Genomic DNA, 22,454 nt, shown 5'->3' on the forward strand with positions numbered 1-22,454 from the left:
AGAGAGAAGCCCGCACGCTGCAATGAGAGATCCTGCATGCCTCAACGCGTGCCGCAACTAAGGCCTGATGCAGCCAAAAAAAAAAAAAGTCACGCCAACTTAGAAACACTTGAGTTAAGGGTAAAGGAGGAAGGTGCATGTCTTCTTAGATTGACTCTTCTCACATCTTACGTAGAAGAGGGGAGGTTAAGAGTTGGAGCTTGGAGAGGTCTTATGAATGCAAAGTAAATAGAATTAAGATGTTAACAGAACTGTGATTATACGGATTATGTGTTGTCAATAATGAGACTGTACTTCAACTAGGAAAGTACTTGTATGGAAATATCACCATCAAAATAAAAAGCAAACTTTGTCTTCATAACACAAGTGAACACAATTGAAAATCAGTATCAAGGAATTTTAGAATTTTTACAGATATTGTGATAAAATGATTCTTCCATTTTGTTTCGATCTTTAAACTATAAGAAATGGAGCTACTCATTATAGTTAAAAAAACCTCTGAGCAGTAACTGCCATTGTACCATATCTTAAATAAAACTCATCTCTTAAAACAGACAAGTGTGAGCCATAATATATCTTTTAATGTTCTTTTTGGGTAAATAGGACCTCATTTCCATACTTGAGAGCAAAGAGGCTTAATATTTTCAATGTAAGTTTAAGACTTGTTGCTTAGCAATATTCAAATGAGAGAGAGTCCCTCCTCCAGAACTGGATATAAAACAATTGTCCATGTGAATGTGTGTTAGATTCAGTAAAGGAAGAGATTTATTAGCACTTAAATTATAACCAGATATGAGACCATGTAATCAAATGAGAACAATCCAACTCAGTAAATTTTGTGCAAATTAACTTAGCTACATATCACTAATTGTATATGTATCATTAGGTGTGGTTCATAATCATTCACCAACCTCTCCTCATGAAGTGCCTGGTAGCCTCTTTATAGAATTGGCATGTACAAGCAAGGCCTCTCAGTCCTTGTCTAGATCCTATTTTTGTGCATTTTTTCCCTTCTATCTTTAGCCCACATTTCTTGGCTTTCATGCCTTCACCAGTTCTTGATGTCCCTTTGCAAAGGCTTGATGTATTTTAGTACAGAGCTTACCAGGAGAGTCTGCTACTCCTGTAGTTGCGTTTCAAGCTGCATTGCCCACTCTTGGTGTCTGAACATCTGTTGGTTTTATTATGCGTTACTTGTTCAGTTAGTCTTGGTCCTCTCTGTGCAGCCTTTTATCTCTTCTCAAGAATCCCTTTAGTTTTAGTAATTGGCCCTCCAAGGGATAGGGCCTTAAATATGGTAGCTCCATAATAAACTGTATTGAATACATGTTGAAGGAATAGTCTTAAACTTGATGCAGGACATGCAAAAAACACTCTTAAGATGCAGGAAGAAATACTAGAATTTCTGCTTATTATCAGTTGTAAATCCCATCCTTTTATTTACTTTAGCGTATTTTATAGTGTAGACAATACATTCTCATACATTCCATGGATAGGTCTTCTAACTAGGGGGCTAAAGTCTCAGTAATTGTTGGCAGAGTAATTTCTCTTGTCTCATCTCTTTCTGGTCTGGTCAGTCTGGCTCCAATGGCCATTCTGCTGTGGTAGGCTCCACCTACCACAGGCTGACCAGTTCAGCATGATAGCCAGTACTGGGGTCACAATGGTCACCCCATCTTTCCAGCCTGTCTTTTAACCAGTTCTTACTGCTCTTTGCTGTGATATGTGCTTTCTATATTGGCAAAGTCATCATAATGGAAAATGTTTATTTATTTTGCCCCTGTATTGATTCGGAAAGGGTAGTTTCAATGACTACTTTCTTGAAGTATACAAAAAAACCCACCTTTATCTATAATGTCTTCCTGTTTTTAAAACCCTTCACAAGCCTCCCTACCTCCAAATTCTTTGTGATACAGACAAAAACATTTATTAAAAAAATAAGGAAATAGCAATTATACAGCAAGAGAAAGAGTCAAAATCTTTTAAGGTAAAAGATATGTTCCAGGAAAGTTGTATACAGATAAAACTTTTAAAAATGAAATCCTACTTTAAAAAATGTATCAAGAGAGCTTGCTATTTATTTTCATTTTAACATTTTTATAAAGCAAAGAATCAATTTCATATAAATGACCATTCTTCTTTATTTTATTTTACAGGGCTTGCTTGAACTGAGGTATATCTTCACTAGGCAGTAGTTTTCTGTCTCATTCCTTTTAACAGGAAATGCAAAAAGTACAGTTATATAAAGTCCTAAAATTTTTACACAAAATTTGAACAGAATGACACCACTCAATCTGGCATTATCTTGATGACTTTGAGACAGAGTACCTGTGACCTTTTGTTATAATTCTGCTTTGTAAGTTAGCCAAGTTATGTTTAACAGGGATTCTCTGTCTTGATTAATAAAACATCACCATTCAACTAGTTTTTCAATCCAGAAATACTAGTGTCATCTTTCAGTCCTTCTTCTTCCTTATAATTCATATCTAGTTAGTTATTGAGTCTTGTAAATTATACATTCATAACAATTTTCAATTTTCCTCCCTCTTTATTCCAACCACTATTGCCCTAATTAAAGCCATATGACCTTTTTGGTCTATAGCAATAATGCCCTAACTGGTCTTCCTGTTACCAGTCCTCCTGTCCTTCAAGCTTTCCTTCACACTGTTTCAATAATATTTTCTAAAACATGTATGTATTTTATTATTCCTCTCTTTAAATCAATCAATGTCTGTCTCTTAATTACTATAGAAAAACTTTCAAATTTCCTGATGTGCCACCCAACTACCATCACAATTATTCCTAAGAAACCTGGCCCCTCCACTGCTTCTCGCCCCCATTCCAAACTGTCCACATTTGTGTAAACATTCCCATTCACTTCCCCAAATTTCTGTGTCTTTTTCGCTTTCTGTTTCCTCTATCTGGATCTTCCCCCAACTGTCTGCCTAATGAAATCTTTTAATATTTGTTCAACTTATCTTCTTTGTGATGCTTTCTCCAGACCTCTGCTTTTTGGTACTTCCACATTTCTTTTACAGACTTTTGCCACATGATATAATGCACTGAAGAGCAAGGAAGCATGAGTATGTCTACCCTGTCAAAAGGGAAGCTCTTCGAAGGCAAGAGGTCTGCTGTTTTGAGATTTGAATGTCCATGTTCATTATAAAGTCAATTAATCAGTATATGATATTTTGTACCCCATGATCCTCTGAGCAGTTAGGTATGTCTGAGACTTATTTTTAAAAAAGTACTTGGTTACATTATTTACCATTTACTTGGTACCTCAAATTCAGAGACTTATTTCTTAATCAAGACATAATCTTGATGAATTGGGAGATTGGGATTGACATATATAAGCTAATATGTATAAAATGGATAACTAATAAGAACCTGCTGTATAAAAAAACAAATAGAATTCTAAAATTCAAAAAACAAAGACATAATCTATAACTTTCAAGAAGCACTTTTCAGAGTGTTAGTATATGGTGACCTAATTTGATGTTTAATTCTGCAGTCAGATTTAAACTAAGACAGCACTGTTCTAGGCCTCTTAGTCCTTACAATCATATAAGAGAGAAGAATATGTCTGGAATCTGGATGTCAAATCTGACAACAAAATCTATACATGCTTCAGGATTTGAGTTACCCTGTCAATTTTATTAGTATCTTAAATTTAGTTATGAACTTCTCATTTTAAAAAAGCAGTTAAAATATTATTTAATATGAATTTCAAGTGTATCTATATAGACATACAGCCAAAGAATCTAGTAACTACTCCTAAATATATTGTTCATTATTTCCTATCTTATTTTATCCTTTTAGTAGACCATACTTGTTGCAATTTTAATGAACATTTTGTTTTATAATATTTTTATAATTCTAAATACTGTTCTCTAAGGTTGTAAATAATATGCATAGTAGAAAAATCTTACACGCATTGTTCCATAACTTGAAAAGTCGCTTTAAGTTATATATTTATAAAAATAAAAGAAAATAAAAGCCTTGAAAAGAAAATAATTATGACATTTTCCAGTTAGAAAATGGATTTGAAAATACTGCTTTTTCTAAAATGAACAATTTATTTTCAGACTTGATAGAATTTTATTTTTATGAAGCTTTTTGATCAAATTAGAAGATCAATAGATACTTCTACCTTATATATCAGACTCAGATTAATTTATTCTCCTTAGAACTATTTCATTGTTGGAGAAATTAGTGAAAATATCATCAATACATTAATGTAGAGGATTTTTACAAAGCAGACATAGTAAGGGTATAACATGTTTTATTCATAATACTAAACTTGTACCCATTCTAGAGCAGTTAAATACAGTGAGGTTTCAAAAAAAATCTCATAGAAAATGAAATAAAAGATAACTAAATAAAAGATTTGCCTCTTTTAAAATAATGTGTAATGTCAGAATAAGAGAAGAGAATAAAAACATCTTGAATAGTTTTACTGACTCATTTTTCATTGAAGCTGAAATGAGTCAATGGTGAGGGTTCTGTTTAAAAAATAACAGACTAGTATAATTTTACAAATTATTAGCTTTTTGACAGCCTGAGACTTAACTCCTTGAAACAATAACCAAAGAGATCAGTGGAATGAATTGGTTCATGAGTTAAGTTGAGATCGTATTATTGACAGATGATAGTTTGGGTCTCAAGTTTTAGCCTTCCACTCCTGCTCACATTTCCCCCAAGTCCCATTCAAAAGAAGGTTGAGAGTGTATTTATATATCTCCAGAGAAACCTACATTGTTCATTTTTAAGTATGATCAGACATTCTATAACATTTGCTATGAGAAAAAAATTTTCATTTCCTAACCACTGGTTCTTTACCATCACTGACTTAATTGATTGCACCACTGGCCTGTACAGAACTCCATTTAAAGGAGATAACTATTGAAACATCAAAAATACTCAGGCAAAGGCAGATTTTTTGTGAGGGCAGTAATGACGTGGATCTCAAGCATGATGTTAAAGTCCCCACAGAGTGGAAGAAAGGAAACAATTAAGTGTCAATTCTTTTTTAAACCAGGCACTCAGATAAAACAAATACTTCTCAATTAGGTAATGATGTTAAATTGGGAAAACGACAAATGAGAGCAGAAAATTAGAAAACAAAACCAGAATTACTCTAATAACATTAAAAATAATAAAAGTAAACAAACTATATTGGAAAAGGATGTATAAACTTACAGTTGTTGTATAAGCAGCTTCTGGATCATCTTCCAGCACTCGGGAGAGACCAAAATCAGAAACTTTGCATACTAAGTTGCTGTTGACCAATATATTCCTAGCTGCTAGGTCTCGGTGAACATAACCCATATCAGAAAGGTACTTCATTCCTGATGCAATGCCTCGGAGCATACCAACCAACTGGATGACTGTGAAGTGGCCATCATGTTTCTGAAAGAGAATCACAGTTATTTACATTGATTTATTTTATTGTAGTGCGTGTGCACGCATGCATGCATGTGTGCCTGTTTGTGTAGGTGTGTGTGGTGTATTAAGTGAAATTCTTGAATTTATTTTACTGGATCCAATGAATGTAAGTATCAAGTATGCTGATCATTGACTGTGTTCATAACAAAAGATAAAAATTTGTTGGAGATTTAAAGGAAAGGAAAATCTAGCTTGAAGTGATGAAGGAGGGAAAAGAAAGGAGAGAAGAGAATCAACCAAATTAACTTCCAGAAAAAATGATTTCAAAAACTTTAAGTAACAAAAGGGAACTAAAATTGAGTAAGATAGTAGCAAGACTTCCAAGAAAAAAGAATTCACTTTCCGTAGTAGTGAGCTCCCAAGGCAGTAAAACCTAGGATGTGATGAAAGCTGTGTGATTGCTGGAAATATGGTGAAAAATGATCAACGAAAAAGAAAAACTGATTGCATAAACGAGTTTAGGAAAGTTGCAGGAGAATGGAAAAAAAAAAAAACCCCACATGCAAACAGAAAATAACTAGATTTTCCCAATCTTTCCTTATACAGTTGACTCTGAAACAACATGGGTTTGAACTGTGAAGGTCCACTTATACCTGGAGTTTTTTCAATAAATACACAGTTGGCCTTCCTCATCTGTGGGTTCCACCAGCCGGCAGATAGTGTACAGTACTATGTTTACAGTCCTGGGTTGGTTGTATCCGAGGATGCAGAATCCACGGATACACAGGGCTGGCTATGGAACTTGAGCATCTGCATGTTTTTGTATCTGAGGCTGGTCTTGGAACCAATCCCCAGCGGATATCCAGGGAAAACAATATAAAGCAAATATAAAGAAAGGAGTTGGCAACTGACTGAAAACAGGACTATTTTATTATAGTTCCCAGCGGGAAAATTAAAAGAAATATGAATAACAAGCCAAGCACAGCACTGGTATGTAGTAATTAATCCCTTGACTATTTATGCCTCTCACCTTGATTTAAAAAAATATTTTTAACTGAAGTATAATTGATTTACAATATTGTGTTAGCTTCAGGTGTAGAGCATAGTGATTTAGTATTTTTTGCAAATTATACTCCAGTATAGGTTATTGCAAGATGATGGGTATACAGTGTATCCTTATCTATTTTATAAATACTAATCTGTATATATTAATCCCATGCCCTTAATTTGTCCCTCGCCCCTACACTCTCCCCACTGGTAACCACAAATTTGTTTTCTAAATAAAAATAATATTTTTTTAAAAAGTAAAAAAAATCCAGTTGTCATTCATACAAGATGTGTGCACCAACAAGACCAGATACAAATAGTACAACAGTACAAATGTAGAGAAAATGAATATAAAAATAATTTAAGTTTGACAAATAATGCATATTGTTCTACTTAGTTATTTGGAGATTGTTGTCATTAATGGGGTTATTGAGAAACATGAGATTCTCAAGTCGGTTTCACACATCAGGTAACATTTATTTATGAATGATATTAAAAATTAATATCTATTAAGAGACTAGAGGACTATATTACCTTATACAGTGTGATAGAGGCATACATAAGAGTATCTCAAAATTTGCAAAGTTAAAGCAGATTTCATGGACATATGATTTAAACTATAGAGTAGCTTAAACACAGTGATGATTTGACCCTATCACAGTGACATGGTCTCCTGTACAATGATGATTCATCAGTCAGTTAAATAAATAAACTTATATTGCAAACGGAATAAACTTCATCTTACTTTATCAACATACGTCCCCGATAGCTCTCTGATAATATCTCCCAACTCAAGTGCAGAGTAAGGAAAAGAACACTCTCTTAAAAGAAACATTCTACAGCAAGAGTATCCATTTAAGCAGGCTCTTCTGTATAATTAATGTATAAAAGATAACCTAGCAAAGAAAATCTTTGGTGTTATTAGCTCTTTATGTTTCCCATCCATCTTCTTAGACAGTGCACAATTAGATGAAATCTGCCTCTTCTGTCATGTACCCTACCTACCTCTCCTCTATTAGGAATCTCAAAGCCTTTGAAAGCATAAATTCTTTTGGACTAGAAAGGATTACACTAATTTTAAAGAGATGGTTCTTTTACATATTAGTAAGTGAAGTTATCTGGTATCAACAGTTCTTGTCAAGGCAGAATTTCTGTATAGTAGGAAATGTTAATGGATGATCTGAACACTAAAGAGTGCCTCAGTTTCCTTATCTCTACAATGAGAATAGTATAATCTAACTCAGAATTGTAGTGAGAATCACATACAAAACACATAGCACAGCCCATCATTTATTTTAATAATAGTCATTATTTAATAAAAACTTATAATCATATGTAGTTTTTGTCATTTTAATATTAATCAGAAAATTCTCCACTCACTTTCCTGAAAAATCAGTTGGCAACAGAAACTCTTACATTATAAAGAGAAATAGTTACTTAACACCAGGTTGAAATTTAACTTCCTATCTTGTTCTGAGGGTGGCACAAAGCACCAAGTTATTTCTTTAAAAAAAAAAGACTATTTTTTGGAACACTTTTAGGTTCAAAGCAAAATTAAGAGGAAGGTACAGAGATTTCCCATATACCTTCTGCCCCCCACCACATGCATAGCCTCCCCACACGATTATCAACATCCTTCACTGGAATGGTACATTTGTTACAACTGGTGAATCTGCAATGACAAATCATAATCGCCTGAAGTCCATGGTTTCAACATTAGGATTCATTCTTGGTGTTGTACATTTTTGGGTTTGGACAAATGTATTATAACATGTACGCACCATTACATATCACATACTGTTTATGTATAGTACCGTATATCAATAACATAGTACTTTCACTGCTCTAAAAAGCCTCTGTGTTCCACCTGTTTATCACACCTGCCACCCCCCTCCCCTGGCAACCACTTATTTTTTCATGGTCTCATAGTTTTGTCTTTTCCAGAATGTCATATGGTTGGAAGCAGTATGCAGCCTTTTCAGATTGGCTTCTTTCACTTAGTTGTATGCATTTAAGATTCCTCCATGTCTTTTCCTGGCTTGAGAGCTCATTATTTTTAGTGGTGAATAATATTCCATTGTCTTTATGTACAGTTTATTTACCCATATACTTACTGAAGGACATCTTGGTTGCTTCAAAGTTTTGGCAATTACAAATAAAGCTGCTGTAAACATCTCTGTTTATAGACTGTTTATAGCAGTTTATATAGCTGCAGGCTTTTATGTGGACATAAGTTTTTGATTCCTTTGGCTAAATACCAAGGAGGGCAATAGCTGGATCGTATGGAAAGAGTATGCTTCGTTTTTGTAAGAAACTGCCTGTCTTCCAACGTGGCTGTACCATTTTGCATTCACACCAGCAATGAAGGAGAGTTCCTGTTGTTCCACATCTTCACCAACATTTGGTGTTGTCAGTGTTACTGATTTTGGCCATTCTGATAAGAGCAAAGTGGTATCTCATTTTAATTTTCATCTCCCTGATGGAGAATCTTCACGTCCTTATTTGCTAACTGTATATCTTCTATTGTGAGGTTTCTGTTAAGGTGTTTGGCCTTTTCTTTTTCTTTCTATTGTCTTTTATTTCCTTTCAGCTTGCTTTTAAAAAAACTGAAGTATGGTTGATTTAAAATATTATATTAGTTTCAGGTATACAATGTAGTAATTCAGCATTTTTATAGATTACACATACAAAGTTGTTATAAATATTGACTATGTTTCCTGTGCTGTACATTATACCCTTGTAACTTATTTATTTTATACCTAGTAGTTTGACCCATTTTTTAATTGGGTTGTTGATTTAATAGTTTTTCCATATTTTGGATAACAGTCTTTTATCAGATGTGTCTTTTGAAAATAGTTTCCCCAGTCTGTGGCTCCTCATTCTCTTGACGTTGTCTTTTACAGAATAGAAGTTTGAAGTTTTAATGAAGTCCAGCTTATCAATTATTCCTTTCTTGCATTGTGTCTTTGGTGTTGTATCTAAAAAGTCATTGCCATATCCAACATTGTCTAGGTTTTCTCCTATGTTATCTTCTAGGAGTTTAATGATTTTGTGATTCACATTTAGATTTGTGATTTATTTTGAGTTAAGTTTTGTGAAGGGTGTAAGGTTCTCTGTCTAGATTCTTTTTTTTTTTTTTTGCATGTGGATGTCCAGCTGTTCCAGTGCCATTTGTTGAAAAGACTATTTTTTCTCCATGGTATTACTTTTGCTCCTATGTCAAAGACCAGTTGACTATGTTCATCGTAGCCTCTCTATTCTGTTCTATTGATCCATCTGTCTATTCTTTCACCTGTACCACACTGTCTTGATTACTATAGCTTTATAAGTCTTGAAGTTGTGTCAGTCCCCAACTTTGATCTTCATCAGTACTGTGTTAGCCATTCTGGGTCTTCTGTCTCTAAACTTTAGAATCAGTTGGTTAATATAAAATAACTTACTGGGATTTTTTTTTTTTTTTTTTGCGGTACGCGGGTCCTCTCACTGTTGTGGCCTCTCCCGTTGCGGAGCACAGGCTCCGGATGCGCAGGCTCAGCAGCTATGGCTCACGGGCCCAGCCGCTCCGCGGCATGTAGGATCCTCCCAGACCGGGGCACGAACCCATGTCCCCTGCATCGGCAGGCAGACTCTCAACCACTGCGCCACCAGGGAAGCCCCAACTTACTGGGATTTTCATTGGGATTTTATTGAAATTGTAGATCAACTTGGGAAGAACTACATCTTAATAATATTGAGTCTTCCTATCCACGAACGTGGAACATTTCTCCATTTATTTAGTTCTTCTTTGATTTCATAACAGTTTTGTAGTTTTCCTCATTTAGATCTTAGACAAACTTTGTTAGATTTACACCTAAGTATTTCATTTGTGGGGTGCTAATGTAAATGGTGTTGTTTTTAATCTCAAATTCCACTTGCTCATTACTGGTATGTAAGAAAGCAAATGACTTTTGTATATTAACCTTGTATCCTACAGCCTTGTTATAATTGCTTATTAGTCTAGGCTTTTTGGTCAATTCTTTCAGATTTTCTACATAGATGACATGTCATCTGCAAATAAAGACTATATTCCAACTGCCCCCCCCCCATCCCAACTTCTTGTCTTACTGCATTAGGTAGTACTTCCAGTACGATACTGAAAAGAAGTAATGAGAGTGTACATCCTTGCTTGTTCCTGATCTTAGTGGGACAGCTTTAAGTTTTTCACCATTAGTATGACGTTAGCTGCAGGTTTTTTGTTACATAGTCTTTACCAAGTTTAGGACATTCTTCTCTATTCCTACTTTACTTAGAGTTTTTATCATGAGTTGGCATTGGATTGTGTCAAATGCTTTTTCTTCACCTATTGTCCTGATCATGTGATTTTTCTTTTTTAGCCATTTGATATGATGGGTAACAACTGATTTTGGAAAGTTAAACTAGTCTTGCATACTGAGGTAAATCCCACTTGGTTGTGAGGTATAATTCCTTTTTACAATGTTGGCTCTGATTTGCTAAAATTTTGCTCCAAGTTTTTTCTTAATGGCTTTATTGAGATATAGTTCACATACCATATAATTTATGCTTTTAAAGTATACAATGTACTCATTTTTAGTGTATTCACAGAGTTGTGTAACCATCACCATAATCAATTTTAGAACTTTTTCATCATTCCCCCCCAAAACCCTACATTAACTAGCAGTTACTCCCCATCTCCCCCAACTCCCTCCAACATTCATAGGCAACTACTAATCAACTTTCTATCTCTATCTCTTGCCTATTTTAGGTATTTCATGTAAATGGAATTATACAATATGTGGTCTTTTTTGACTATCTTCTTTCACTTAGTATGTTTCAAGGTTCATTCATGTTGTAGCATGTATCAGTATTTTAGTATTTTTAATGAAGAAAAATATTTTATTAATTTTGTTTATCTATTCATCAGTGACAGAGTTACTTCCACTTTTTGGTTATCATGCAAGGTATATATATATATATATATATATATGTTTCTTTTTTGTTACACTGTTTTGTGTGTGTGTGTGAGAACTTTTAAACTGTACTCTCTCAGCAAATTTCAATCATACAATACAGTGTTAGCAGCTATAGTCACCATGTTATACACTATATCCTCAGAACTTATTCACCATATAACTGATAGCTTGTACCCTTTTTACAAACCTTTGCCTATTTTCCCAACTCCCCCCACCCCAACCCCGCCTGCTGGCAACCAGTTTTCTACTCTCTGTTTCTATGAGTTCAACTTTTTTTTTGATTCCACATGTAAATGATACCATGCAGTATTTACCTTTCTCTGACTTATTACTCAGCATAATGTCCTCCAGGCTCATCCACATTGTGCTAAATGGCAGGGCTTTCTTATTTTTTTAAGGCTGAATAATATTTCATTATATATATTCCAAATTTCCTTAATCCATTCACCCATCAACAGACATTTCCAGTACGATACTGAAAAGAAGTAATGAGAGTGTACATCCTTGCTTGTTTCTGATCTTAGTGGGACAGCTTTAAGTTTTTCACCATTAGTATGACGTTAGCTGCAGGTTTTTTGTTACATAGTCTTTACCAAGTTTAGGACATTCTTCTCTATTCCTACTTTACTTAGAGTTTTTATCATGAGTTGGCATTGGATTGTGTCAAATGCTTTTTCTTCACCTATTGTTCTGACCATGTGACTTTTCTTTTTTAGCCATTTGATATGATGGGTAACAACTGATTTTGGAAAGTTAAACCAGTCTTGCATACTGAGGTAAATCCCACTTGGTTGTGAGGTATAATTCCTTTTTACAATGTTTTTTGTTTTACCTCCTGTAGTGTCCTTGGATGGCTTTTTTATTAGGGTAATGCTGGCCTTACAGAATGAGTTTGGGAGTGCTCCCTCTTTTTCTATTTTATGCAAGTTATTTTAAAATTATTTTAACTATCCTTATCACCAACATTTGAAGAGATATGAATTAATTGCTTTCATATCAGCAACATAGCAATCATGGTTCTAATAACGACACATGGCACCATGAAAAAATGAGATTTTGGTGTTTGAAAAGAATATGAACTACTTTCTCCATTTTCTATGATGGGTCTATACAATGTAGTATACTTACTTCTAATTCACATGGCCAAGACCTTTTCAGGGGTCCATAAGGTCAAAACTATTTCTCATAAGAGAACTAAGACATGCATCTGCCTTTTTTTCACTTTGTTGATATTTTCACTACTGGTACACAATTCTGGTGGGTAAAAGTTCAGGAGTCTTAACACAAATTAAGGTAATAGCACCAAATTAACCTATACTAGTATTCTCATATTCTTCTCTGCTACATGAACAACAAGAACAAAAATAGTTTTATATAAGAATGTACTTGGTGAAGCAGTAAAACTCATTGATTTTGTTAAATGTTGATCCTTGATCACACATTCTCAGGATGCACATCTGTGGGGCATAGGAGAAAACAGGATTGGGCAGCAATAGAAGTTAAAGAATAGTAGTGCATTCACAACAAAGGCCTTGGAATATCCCATGGAATGTTGTGGATCTGGAGTAACTCTTCAGAGTTGGTCTAAATTGAGGAGAAGGGTCTGGGCCCTTATATTCCCACATCAATTAATTATTGGATGCAGGCTACCACTGTAAAGGTGTCATGGCTTTGGGTGAGATAGCTTTCTCTAGACAAAACCATTTTCCAGAAAGGGGCTCAGCTAAGAACTATCAGCTTCCAAATTTCTGGAAACCACAGGAATAAGAGAGTTGACCCTGAGAGTTCTCCCCAATAAAGTTCCTTCATGCAAATATTCTTTTAAGAATCTTCACAGGGAACCCAACCTGTGACAATTTATCTATCTATATATCTATCTATCTGCTGTTTATAAAATGTGTGCTTGATTAAAGAGAATCTCCCAAAATAGTTGTATATTCTTTTGGGAACTCATAAACCTCAATTGTTGCCACAGTCTTATAGGGAAAAAATATCTAACATTCCTTAAACACTATATACCAAATGAAGTTATAAGCTCATTAGAGGTATTATCTCATTTAATCCTTGAAACAACTCTGATATAAGGGTAGTTACTGTCTCCATCTTATAGATGGTCAAACTTAAGGAGAAACAGATTTAATAACCTAGTAGATAGTGAAGTCAGGACTTGAATCCAGGTAGTCTAATTCTAGAGCTTGTATTACTAATTGGAGTTAGCTGGAAAATTGTTGGTCCCAAGTGTGCCATAATGACCCAGTCTGGGCTAGTTTAGGCAGCATAATTTAGCTTAATAAAGCAAGGTATGAAAGAGCTCTTAGACCATTAAACCAAAATAAACAGAGAACAATCTAGATAAACCAACAAATAAGGATCTATTTATCCATGACTGGCTGAAAGGAATAACCCCGCTCATTCACGAGGTATGGCAAAAATCTGTTTCTCTACAAGTGATGCAACTCTCTCCTTCAAACAAATTCTATACTCCTTTTTCTAGCCCTTGTTAACATAAGCCTCCTCAAGTGTAGTTTAGGATATATTGGTTTTCTTGAATATGGTGGATGGTTAATAAATAGTCACTGAGTTAAATAACCTTTGATACTATCTTATAGTGCACTGGTTGCTATTACTACATTATTCCTATTGCCTTGTATAAAAAACCATGTTTTTGTTTTAAGGTAGGACGCTGGTTTTCTTCCTTTTATGTAGCCGTTCTGTCACAGCATCCACTATACTGCCATGCCTTGTGTCAGCACTCAATAAATATTAATTCAAGTTGAATTGAATTGTTTATGAGGGGAGGAGAAAAATGTGAGAGTGCTGAGATTTAATATCTTTGGGCTGACTTCTAGAGATTAATCAAAAAGGAACTATGAATTTTTTAATGACATTTTTTTTTCCCAGGAAGGCAGATTCAAATAGAAGAGAGCAAATGTGGCATATTTACACACTGCATCTCAGAGCTTAGTAGCTGGAATTCAGTTTGTCTTCATTCTTCTTTTTCTTTGCATTCTCAGACCGACTGTTAAGAAACATGGAGCTTAACCTCTAAGTGACAGAGAGGGTGAGCTGATTGGAAGGTGGTTTCTGAAAGGTACACATAATAATATCTGCTATTGGCTTCCCTGGTGGCGCAGTGGTTGGGAGTCCGCCTGCCGATGCAGGGGACGAGGGTTTGTGCCCCGGTCTGGGGGGAATCCCGCATGCCGTGGAGCAGCTGGCCCCGTGAGCCATGGCCGCTGGGCCTGCACGTCCGGAGCCTGTGCTCCACGACAGGAGAGGCCACAGCAGTGGGAGGCCCGCGTACCGCAAAGGAGAAAAAAAAAAAAATCTGCTACTTCTGACAGAGCTCCACACAACCTCCTCTCAGGCCCTGGAGCACATCTCCCAGATCTGAGCAGTCACTGGCATGTCACATTGTCTCCACAGTAATGAAAGCTCTGGACGATGGTTTTTAAAACCCTACCTTGTGGGTTGTGCCCCATGGACACTTTAAGCCTCTCAGTGTCCATTCATCCTAGGGTGAGCTCAAGTACTTAGTCTGTGCTTAGTGCAAATGTGCTATGTTGTCCTGAAGTCATCACATTATTGTCTAACAACATTTTTTAGTTTTAAGAATTTATTTATTTAATTTAATTTTGGCTGCGTCAGGTCTTAGTTTCGGCTCGTGGTCTCGTCATTGCAGCGCGCGGGCTTCTCTCTAGTTGTGGCGTGTGGGTTTTCTCTTCTCTAGTTGTGGCACACAGGCTACAGGGTGCATGGGCTCTATAGCTGTGGTGCATGGGCTCCACAGCGTGTGGGCTCTGTAGTTTGCAGCACACAGGCTCTCTAGTTGAGGCGCATAAGCTCAGTAGTTGTGGCACATGGTCTCAGTTGCTCCACGGCATGTGGGATCTTAGTTCCCTGACCAGGGATCAAACCTGTGTCCCCTGCATTGGAAGGCAGATTCTTTACCACTGGACCACCAAGGAAGTCTCACAAAGTTTTTTTTTTTTTAAACAAATATATTCAATGTTTTGAAAATACAAATATCACCCTGCCAATCATTTGCTTAAAATCCTTCAAAGGCCTTCAAAGACAGAATAAAGTATAGTATTCAATACAAAGACATGACCTTTGCTGAAAGAATGAACTTGGGGTTTCAGCAAGGACCTCCAGAAGATATGATGCTTATCATGAAAAACTCAGGTGGCAAAAGACTAGAAGGGCATTCCTGGAAGAGGGAACCATAAAAGCAAAGCATATTAGACAAGAAATAACATGTTGTAGGGGTGAATTAAACACCAAAAAATTGAATCAGAATAGGATGTGAGAATAGAGATAAAAGGGTGGAATGGTGGTTGCCAGGGGCTGGGGGCGGTGCTGGGGGATATGGGGAGTTACTCATCAATGGGCATAAAGTTTTAGTTAAGCAAGATGAATAAGCTCTAGAGAGCTGCTGTACAACACTGTACCTGTAGTGAACAATACTATATTGTACACTTAAAAATTTGTCAAGAGAGTAGATCTCATGTCAAGTATAATTACCAGAATAAAGTAAAATGAAAAAAAAAATTGGATTCACAAGTTCATATAAAAATGCAAACTTATCTAGGGGAATTGAAATAGTATTTGTGAATCACATATTAGTATGAATTAGTCTAACTTTATATCCAGCTGAGATCTGTGGCAATGAGAGAATGGCAGCTTAGATTAGGGTGGGGTGAAGGTCCAGGTTACAGGTGATTCTGTGTAGTGGAAAAAGGCCTACCCTGGGGATGAGAGGAGAAGCCTAGGGAAGGTGTGTTACCACATGGAATTAAAAACAATAAAAGTTGAATATCTGAGGACCTGGGAAGAGGATATGAAGAAAGGGGTGGATGCCACAGAAAAATGGCATTTAAAATTTTTTTGCCCAAGACAAGGCATGTAGAGGGGGAGGAAAACACACTTTCTTTTTTTGAAGGAAACTACAGGCCCCCTTCTATATTGAAAGTTACATCCTTTAGCTGTAGTCTGTGTTAAAGAGGCTTTTATGGCTCTGCCTAGGGACTTAAGCAGAAGCTCTAAAAGAAATATTTATGGGAAAATGCATTCTGAGTTCTCAACCATTGATTTGTAAGTGACTTTGCAGAAAACAGTCCCTGGAGGATTACTTCTACAACTTAAGCTTAAAGTTAAAATTCAGTTTTTATATGTTTCTAAATCAGAGAGTTGACCATGCTATGACTTTTAAAAATGTTCCTGAATTAGAAAAAGAAACAGCTAAGGTTATATATAGATTTGAAAAGACCAGATCATTTGATCATTCTGGTTTTAAAATAACCACTGAACAAATAAGAGTCAGTATCTCCTTTTTACTCAAGTGTTGGTTCTTGTGGCCTCCCCAATTGAAAATCTTATTATAATTTCCCATAGAATATTTATTAAATCCTTCAAGGCTTTATTCTTTTGTAGAATCATGGATTTGGACTTAAGCTAGGCAGAGTTATATTTTTATTTATAGAAGGGAGAGGTCACCAGGAATGGAATCAGATATTTCAATCATTAGGACACTAAAAATATCATTTCTAATACACCTAAAAAATCTGGGAAGAAAAGTGAATATGGATTTGTGAAACATGGAAATTGGATTTCGAATTATATTTTAAGACCTTAAAATGAATATGAATATATAATATAGCTTTAACTTACAAAGCTTTCTACTGAGTTTGATTTTTTTTTTTTTTTTGCTTAGGTTTATATAAAGATAAACTACAATAGCTACTGTGTGCTGCACTTAAATAAAGTCAAGAAAATTTAAACTTTTTTTGTTTGGCATCTGGGGCAGGGTGTCACAGAGTGCCAAGATCCTGATGAAGCATCATTAGAGTACATCAGAATTACTGGGAAAGTTTTCGCAAAATATATCTGCTTGGGTATGCATGTGTATTTTGTAAAATCTCGGTAGGATGGCAACTGATTTCCAGCCATGGTTGAGAACCACAAGTTTTGAGTCTAAACCTAAAACCTAAATCTAAATCTAAATCTAAATCTGGTTTTGTAAATCTAAAATCTCCTGTATGGTTCAAATGAGGGGTTAGGAGTGACTACAGAGGATTTCAGGAAAATGCATGGAACTTCTCTATATATCACTATAGTTATAAATTACATACCAATTAAAAAATTTCAATGTAAAACCTTGTATGAAAAACTAGAATGAATAGGAATATTAGAAAATACAATTTCATGGTACCAGGTGCTACAAATGACACAACATACATTTACAGTACTAAAATGTTTAAAGGCTATTGTAAATTGATACTCTAACTCCTAATTTAAGCATAAAAAGTTCAGCCATTCATATGCTTTGTTCCAAGTACACTATGCTTTCATATATTTGGATGTTTATTGTCACATTATTTTTAGAATAGTCTTTGGCATTAAGCCGGCACAGGCGTGATAGTAATAACATTCATCGACATGAAGTTTCACATATTTTCTTCTGAAAAACATGTAATTAAAGGGATGTAATTCAACTGTGACTTTTATGGTTTAAAAACAGATACTGGTGGATAAATGTAATTCACTTTTTTTCCACTGTTTAATATAAAATGCATGTGATGTGGATTAATCGTGCTCTTACACCCCAGCCCAAACATAACTCCACAAAACACAATTTACAAGAAAAGTGTGCTAATAAAACACAGCTCTCATTATTAATATATAACTAGCATAAGGTAAAATGCCATCTTTACTAGATTTATAATTTGAGTACATAAATATTTAAAAGATCCCTTTAATTTTTTAAATTAATATTTGCTTTGCATTTGTTCAAGGAAAATCTTCAAATGACACACATTGCTTCTGAAATGCTGAAATGCACTTATATGTATTATTTAAATACTCATATTTGTGAGGTATATCCAGATATTTTTTAATGGTGAAAATTAAGAATATTTTTAGCCACTAGAAGAAACAGACCAAGAAGTAACAGAAAAACAATTTTAAAACTCTTAGTGGAGCTTCCCCTGCAGCATCTCTGCTCGCAGCCGGAGCTGAAGTGACCGCACAGCCGTCTCACACTACTAACTCTGGTGTGAAGTGCCTGGTGCAAGGCCTCTGCACCAAGGACCCTGTGAGCAAGTGAGACTGGACTAAGCACAAAGTTTAAAAAGATGGCAGAGAGAAGAGTTCCTGAGAAGACCAGATAGGACATTTGCATCTCAAAGATACACCAGAAATACATCTACACGTGGAACAACTCCTACAGAACACCTACTGAAGGCTGGCAGAAGACCTCAGACCTCCCAAAAGGCTCAGAAACAGCAGATTAAAGCTCCACAATCAACTTGATGTACCTGCATCTGTGGAATACATGAATAGACAACGAGTCATCCCAAATTGAGGAGGTGGGCTTCGAGAGCAAGATCTATGATTTTTTCCCCTTTTCCTCTTTTTGTGAATGTGTATGTGTATGCTTCTGTGTGAGATCTTGTCTGTATACTTTTGCTTCCACCATTTGTTCTAGGGTTCTATCCGTCCATGGTTTTTTTTAATTCTTTTTCTTAATAATTAATTTTAATTTTAATAACTTTATTATACTTTTCTTCCTTCCGTCCTTCCTTCCTTCCTTCCTTCCTTCCTCCCTCCCTCCCTTCCTTCCTTCCTTCCCTCCTTTAGACAACGAATCATCCCAAATTGAGGAGGTGGTCTCTGAGAGCAAGATTTATGATTTTTTTCCCCTTTACCTCTTTTTGTGAGGGTGTATGTGTATGCTTCTGTGTAAGATTTTGTCTGTATAGCTTTGCTTCCAACATTTGTCCTAAGGTTCTATCCGTCCCTTTTTTTTTTCTAAATAAGTATTTTTTAATTCAATAACTTTATTATACTTTATTTTATTTTACTGTATCTTCTTTCTTTCTGTCTTTTTTCCTTCTTTCCCTCCTTCCTTCCTTCCTCCCTCCTTTCTTTCCTTCTTGCCTTCTTTTCTTCTTTGCTTCTTTCTTTCTTCCTTCGTTCCTTCCCTCCTTTCTTTCTTCATAATTCTACTAATTCTCTCTACTTTTTCTCCCTTTTATTCTGAGCCGTGTGAATGAAAGGCTCTTGGTGCTACAGCCAGGAGTCAGGGCTCTGCCTCTGAGGTAGGAGAGCCAACTTCAGGACACTGGTCAACAAGAGACCTCCCAGCTCCACATAATATCAAACAGCAAAAAACTCCCAGAGATCTCCATCTTAACACCAGCACCCAGCTTCACTCAATGACCAGCAAGCTACAGTGCTGGACAACCTATGCCAAACAACTAGCAAAACAGGAACACAACCCCACCCATTACCAGAGAAGCTGCCTAAAATCATAATAAGGCCACAGACACCCCAAAACACACCACCAGACATGAACCTGCCCACTAGAGAGACAAGATCCGGCCTCATCCACCACAACACAGGCACTAGTCCCCTCCACCAGGAAGCCTACACAACCCACTGACCCAACCTTAGCCACTGGGGACAGACACTAAAAACAACAGGAACTATGAACCTGCAGCCTGCAAAAGAGATCCCAAACACAGTAAGATAAGCAAAATGAGAAGACAGAAAAACACACAGCAGATAAAGGAGCAAGATAAAAATGCACCAGACCTAACAAATGAAGAGGAAATAGGCAGTCTACCTGAAAAAGAATTCAGAATAATGATAGTAAGGATGATCCGAAATATTGGAAATAGAATGGACAAAATGCAAGAAACAGTTAACAAGGACCTAGAAGAACTAAAGATGAAACAAGCAATGATGAACAACACAATAAATGAAATTAAAAGTACTCTAGATGGGATCAATAGCAGAATAACTGAGGCAGAAGAACGGATAAGTGACCTGGAAGATAAAATAGTGGAAATAACTACAGCAGAGCAGAATAAAGAAAAAAGAATGAAAAGAACTGAGGACAGTTTCAGAGACCTCTGGGACAACATTAAATGCACCAACATTCGAATTATAGGGGTTCCAGAAGAAGAAGAGAAAAAGAAAGGGACTGAGAAAATATTTGAAGAGATTATAGTTGAAAACTTCCCTAATATGGGAAAGGAAATAATCAAGTCCAGGAAGCACAGAGAGTCCCATACAGGATAAATCCAAGGAGAAACAAGCCAAGACACATATTAATCAAACTGTCAAAAAATTAAATACAAAGAGAACATATTAAAAGCAGCAAGGGAAAAACAACAAGTAACACACAAGGGAATCACCATAAGGTTAACAGCTGATCTCTCAGCAGAAACCCTACACGCCAGAAGGGAGTGGCAGGACATACTGAAAGTGATGAAGGAGAAAAACCTGCAACCAAGACTACTCTACCCAGCAAGGATCTCATTCAGATTTGATGGAGAAATTAAAACCTTTACAGACAAGCAAAAGCTGAGAGAGTTCAGCACCACCAAACCAGCTTTACATCAAATGCTAAAGGAACTTCTCTAGACAAGAAACACAAGAGAAGGAAAAGACCTATAATAATGAACCCAAAACAATTTAGAAAATGGGAAGAGGAACATACAAATCGATAACTACCTTAGATGTAAATGGACTAAATGCTCCCACCAAAAGACACAGATTGGGTGAATGGATACAAAAACAAGACCCTTATATATGCTGTCTACAAGAGACCCACTTCAGACATAGAGACACATACAGACTGAAAGTAAGGGGATGGAAAAAGATATTCCATGCAAATGGAAACCAAAAGAAAGTTGGAGTAGCAATTCTCATATCAGACAAAATAGACTTTAAACTAAGGACTATTAGAAGAGACAAAGAAGGACACTACATAATGATCAAGGGATCAATCCAAGAAGAAGATATAACAATTGTAAATATTTATGCACCCAACATAGGAGCACCTCAATACATAAGGCAAATACTAACAGCCATAAAAGGGGAAATCGACAGTAACACATTCATAGTAGGGGACTTTAACACCCAACTTTCACCCATGGACAGATCATCCAAAATGAAAATAAATAAGGAAACACAAGCTTTAAATGATACATTAAACAAGATGGACTTAATTGATACTTATAGGACACTCCATCCAAAAACAACAGAATACACATTTTTCTCAAGTGCTCATGGAACATTCTCCAGGATAGATCATATCTTGGGTCACAAATCAAGCCTTGGTAAATTTAAGAAAATTGAAAGTGTATCAAGTATCTTTTCCGACCACAATGCTATGAGGCTAGATATCAATTACAGGAAAAGATCTGTAAAAAATACAAACACATGGAGGCTAAACAATACACTACTTAATAACGAAGTGATCACTGAAGAAATCAAAGAGGAAATCAAAATATAGCTAGAAACAAATGACAATGGAGACACAACGACCCAAAACCTATGGGATGCAGCAAAAGCAGTTCTAAGGGGGACATTTATAGCAATACAAGCCCACCCTAAGAAGCAGAAAACATCTCGAATAAACAACCTAACCTTGCACCTCAAGCAATTAGAGAAAGAAGAACAAAAAAACTCCAAAGCTAGCAGAAGGAAAGAAATCATAAAAATCAGATCAGAAATAAATGAAAAAGAAAATAAGGAAACAATAGCAAAGATCAATAAAACTAAAAGCTGGTTCTTTGAGAAGATAAACAAAAAAGATAAACCACTAGCCAGACTCATCAAGAAAAAAAGGGAGAAGACTCAAATCAATAGAATTAGAAATGAAAAAGGAGAAGTAACAACTGACACTGCAGTAATACAAAAGATCATGAGAGATTACTACAAGCAACTCTATGTCAATAAAATGGACAATCTGGAAGAAATAGACAAATTCTTAGAAATGCACAACCTGCCAAGACAGAATCAGGAAGAAATAGAAAATATGAACAGACCAATCATAAGCACTGAAATTGAAACTGTGATTAAAAATCTTCCAACAAACAAAAGCCCAGGACCAGAGGGCTTCACAGGCGAATTCTATCAAACATTTAGAGAAGAGCTAACACCTATCCTTCTCAAACTCTTCCAAAATATAGCAGAGGGAGGAACAGTCCCAAATTCATTCTACGAGGCCACCATCACCCTGATACCAAAACCAGACAA

The 22,454-nt window shown here is 35.8% G+C and overlaps 1 protein-coding gene across 2 annotated transcripts in view; it reads right to left on the reverse strand.

Annotated features, from left to right (window-relative positions):
* The window catches only part of EPHA6 (EPH receptor A6), an 874,905-nt gene that overhangs the window by 114,758 nt on the left and 737,693 nt on the right, over positions 1–22,454 (reverse strand). For both annotated transcript variants that reach the window (XM_060149381.1, XM_060149380.1), the window contains one exon: positions 5,203–5,412. In XM_060149381.1, the coding sequence (XP_060005364.1) occupies positions 5,203–5,412 (210 nt within the window). The remainder of the gene's footprint in view (positions 1–5,202; positions 5,413–22,454) is intronic.

Source organism: Lagenorhynchus albirostris, chromosome 5, assembly GCF_949774975.1.
Source record: "Lagenorhynchus albirostris chromosome 5, mLagAlb1.1, whole genome shotgun sequence".
NCBI classification, from domain to species: domain Eukaryota; kingdom Metazoa; phylum Chordata; class Mammalia; order Artiodactyla; family Delphinidae; genus Lagenorhynchus; species Lagenorhynchus albirostris.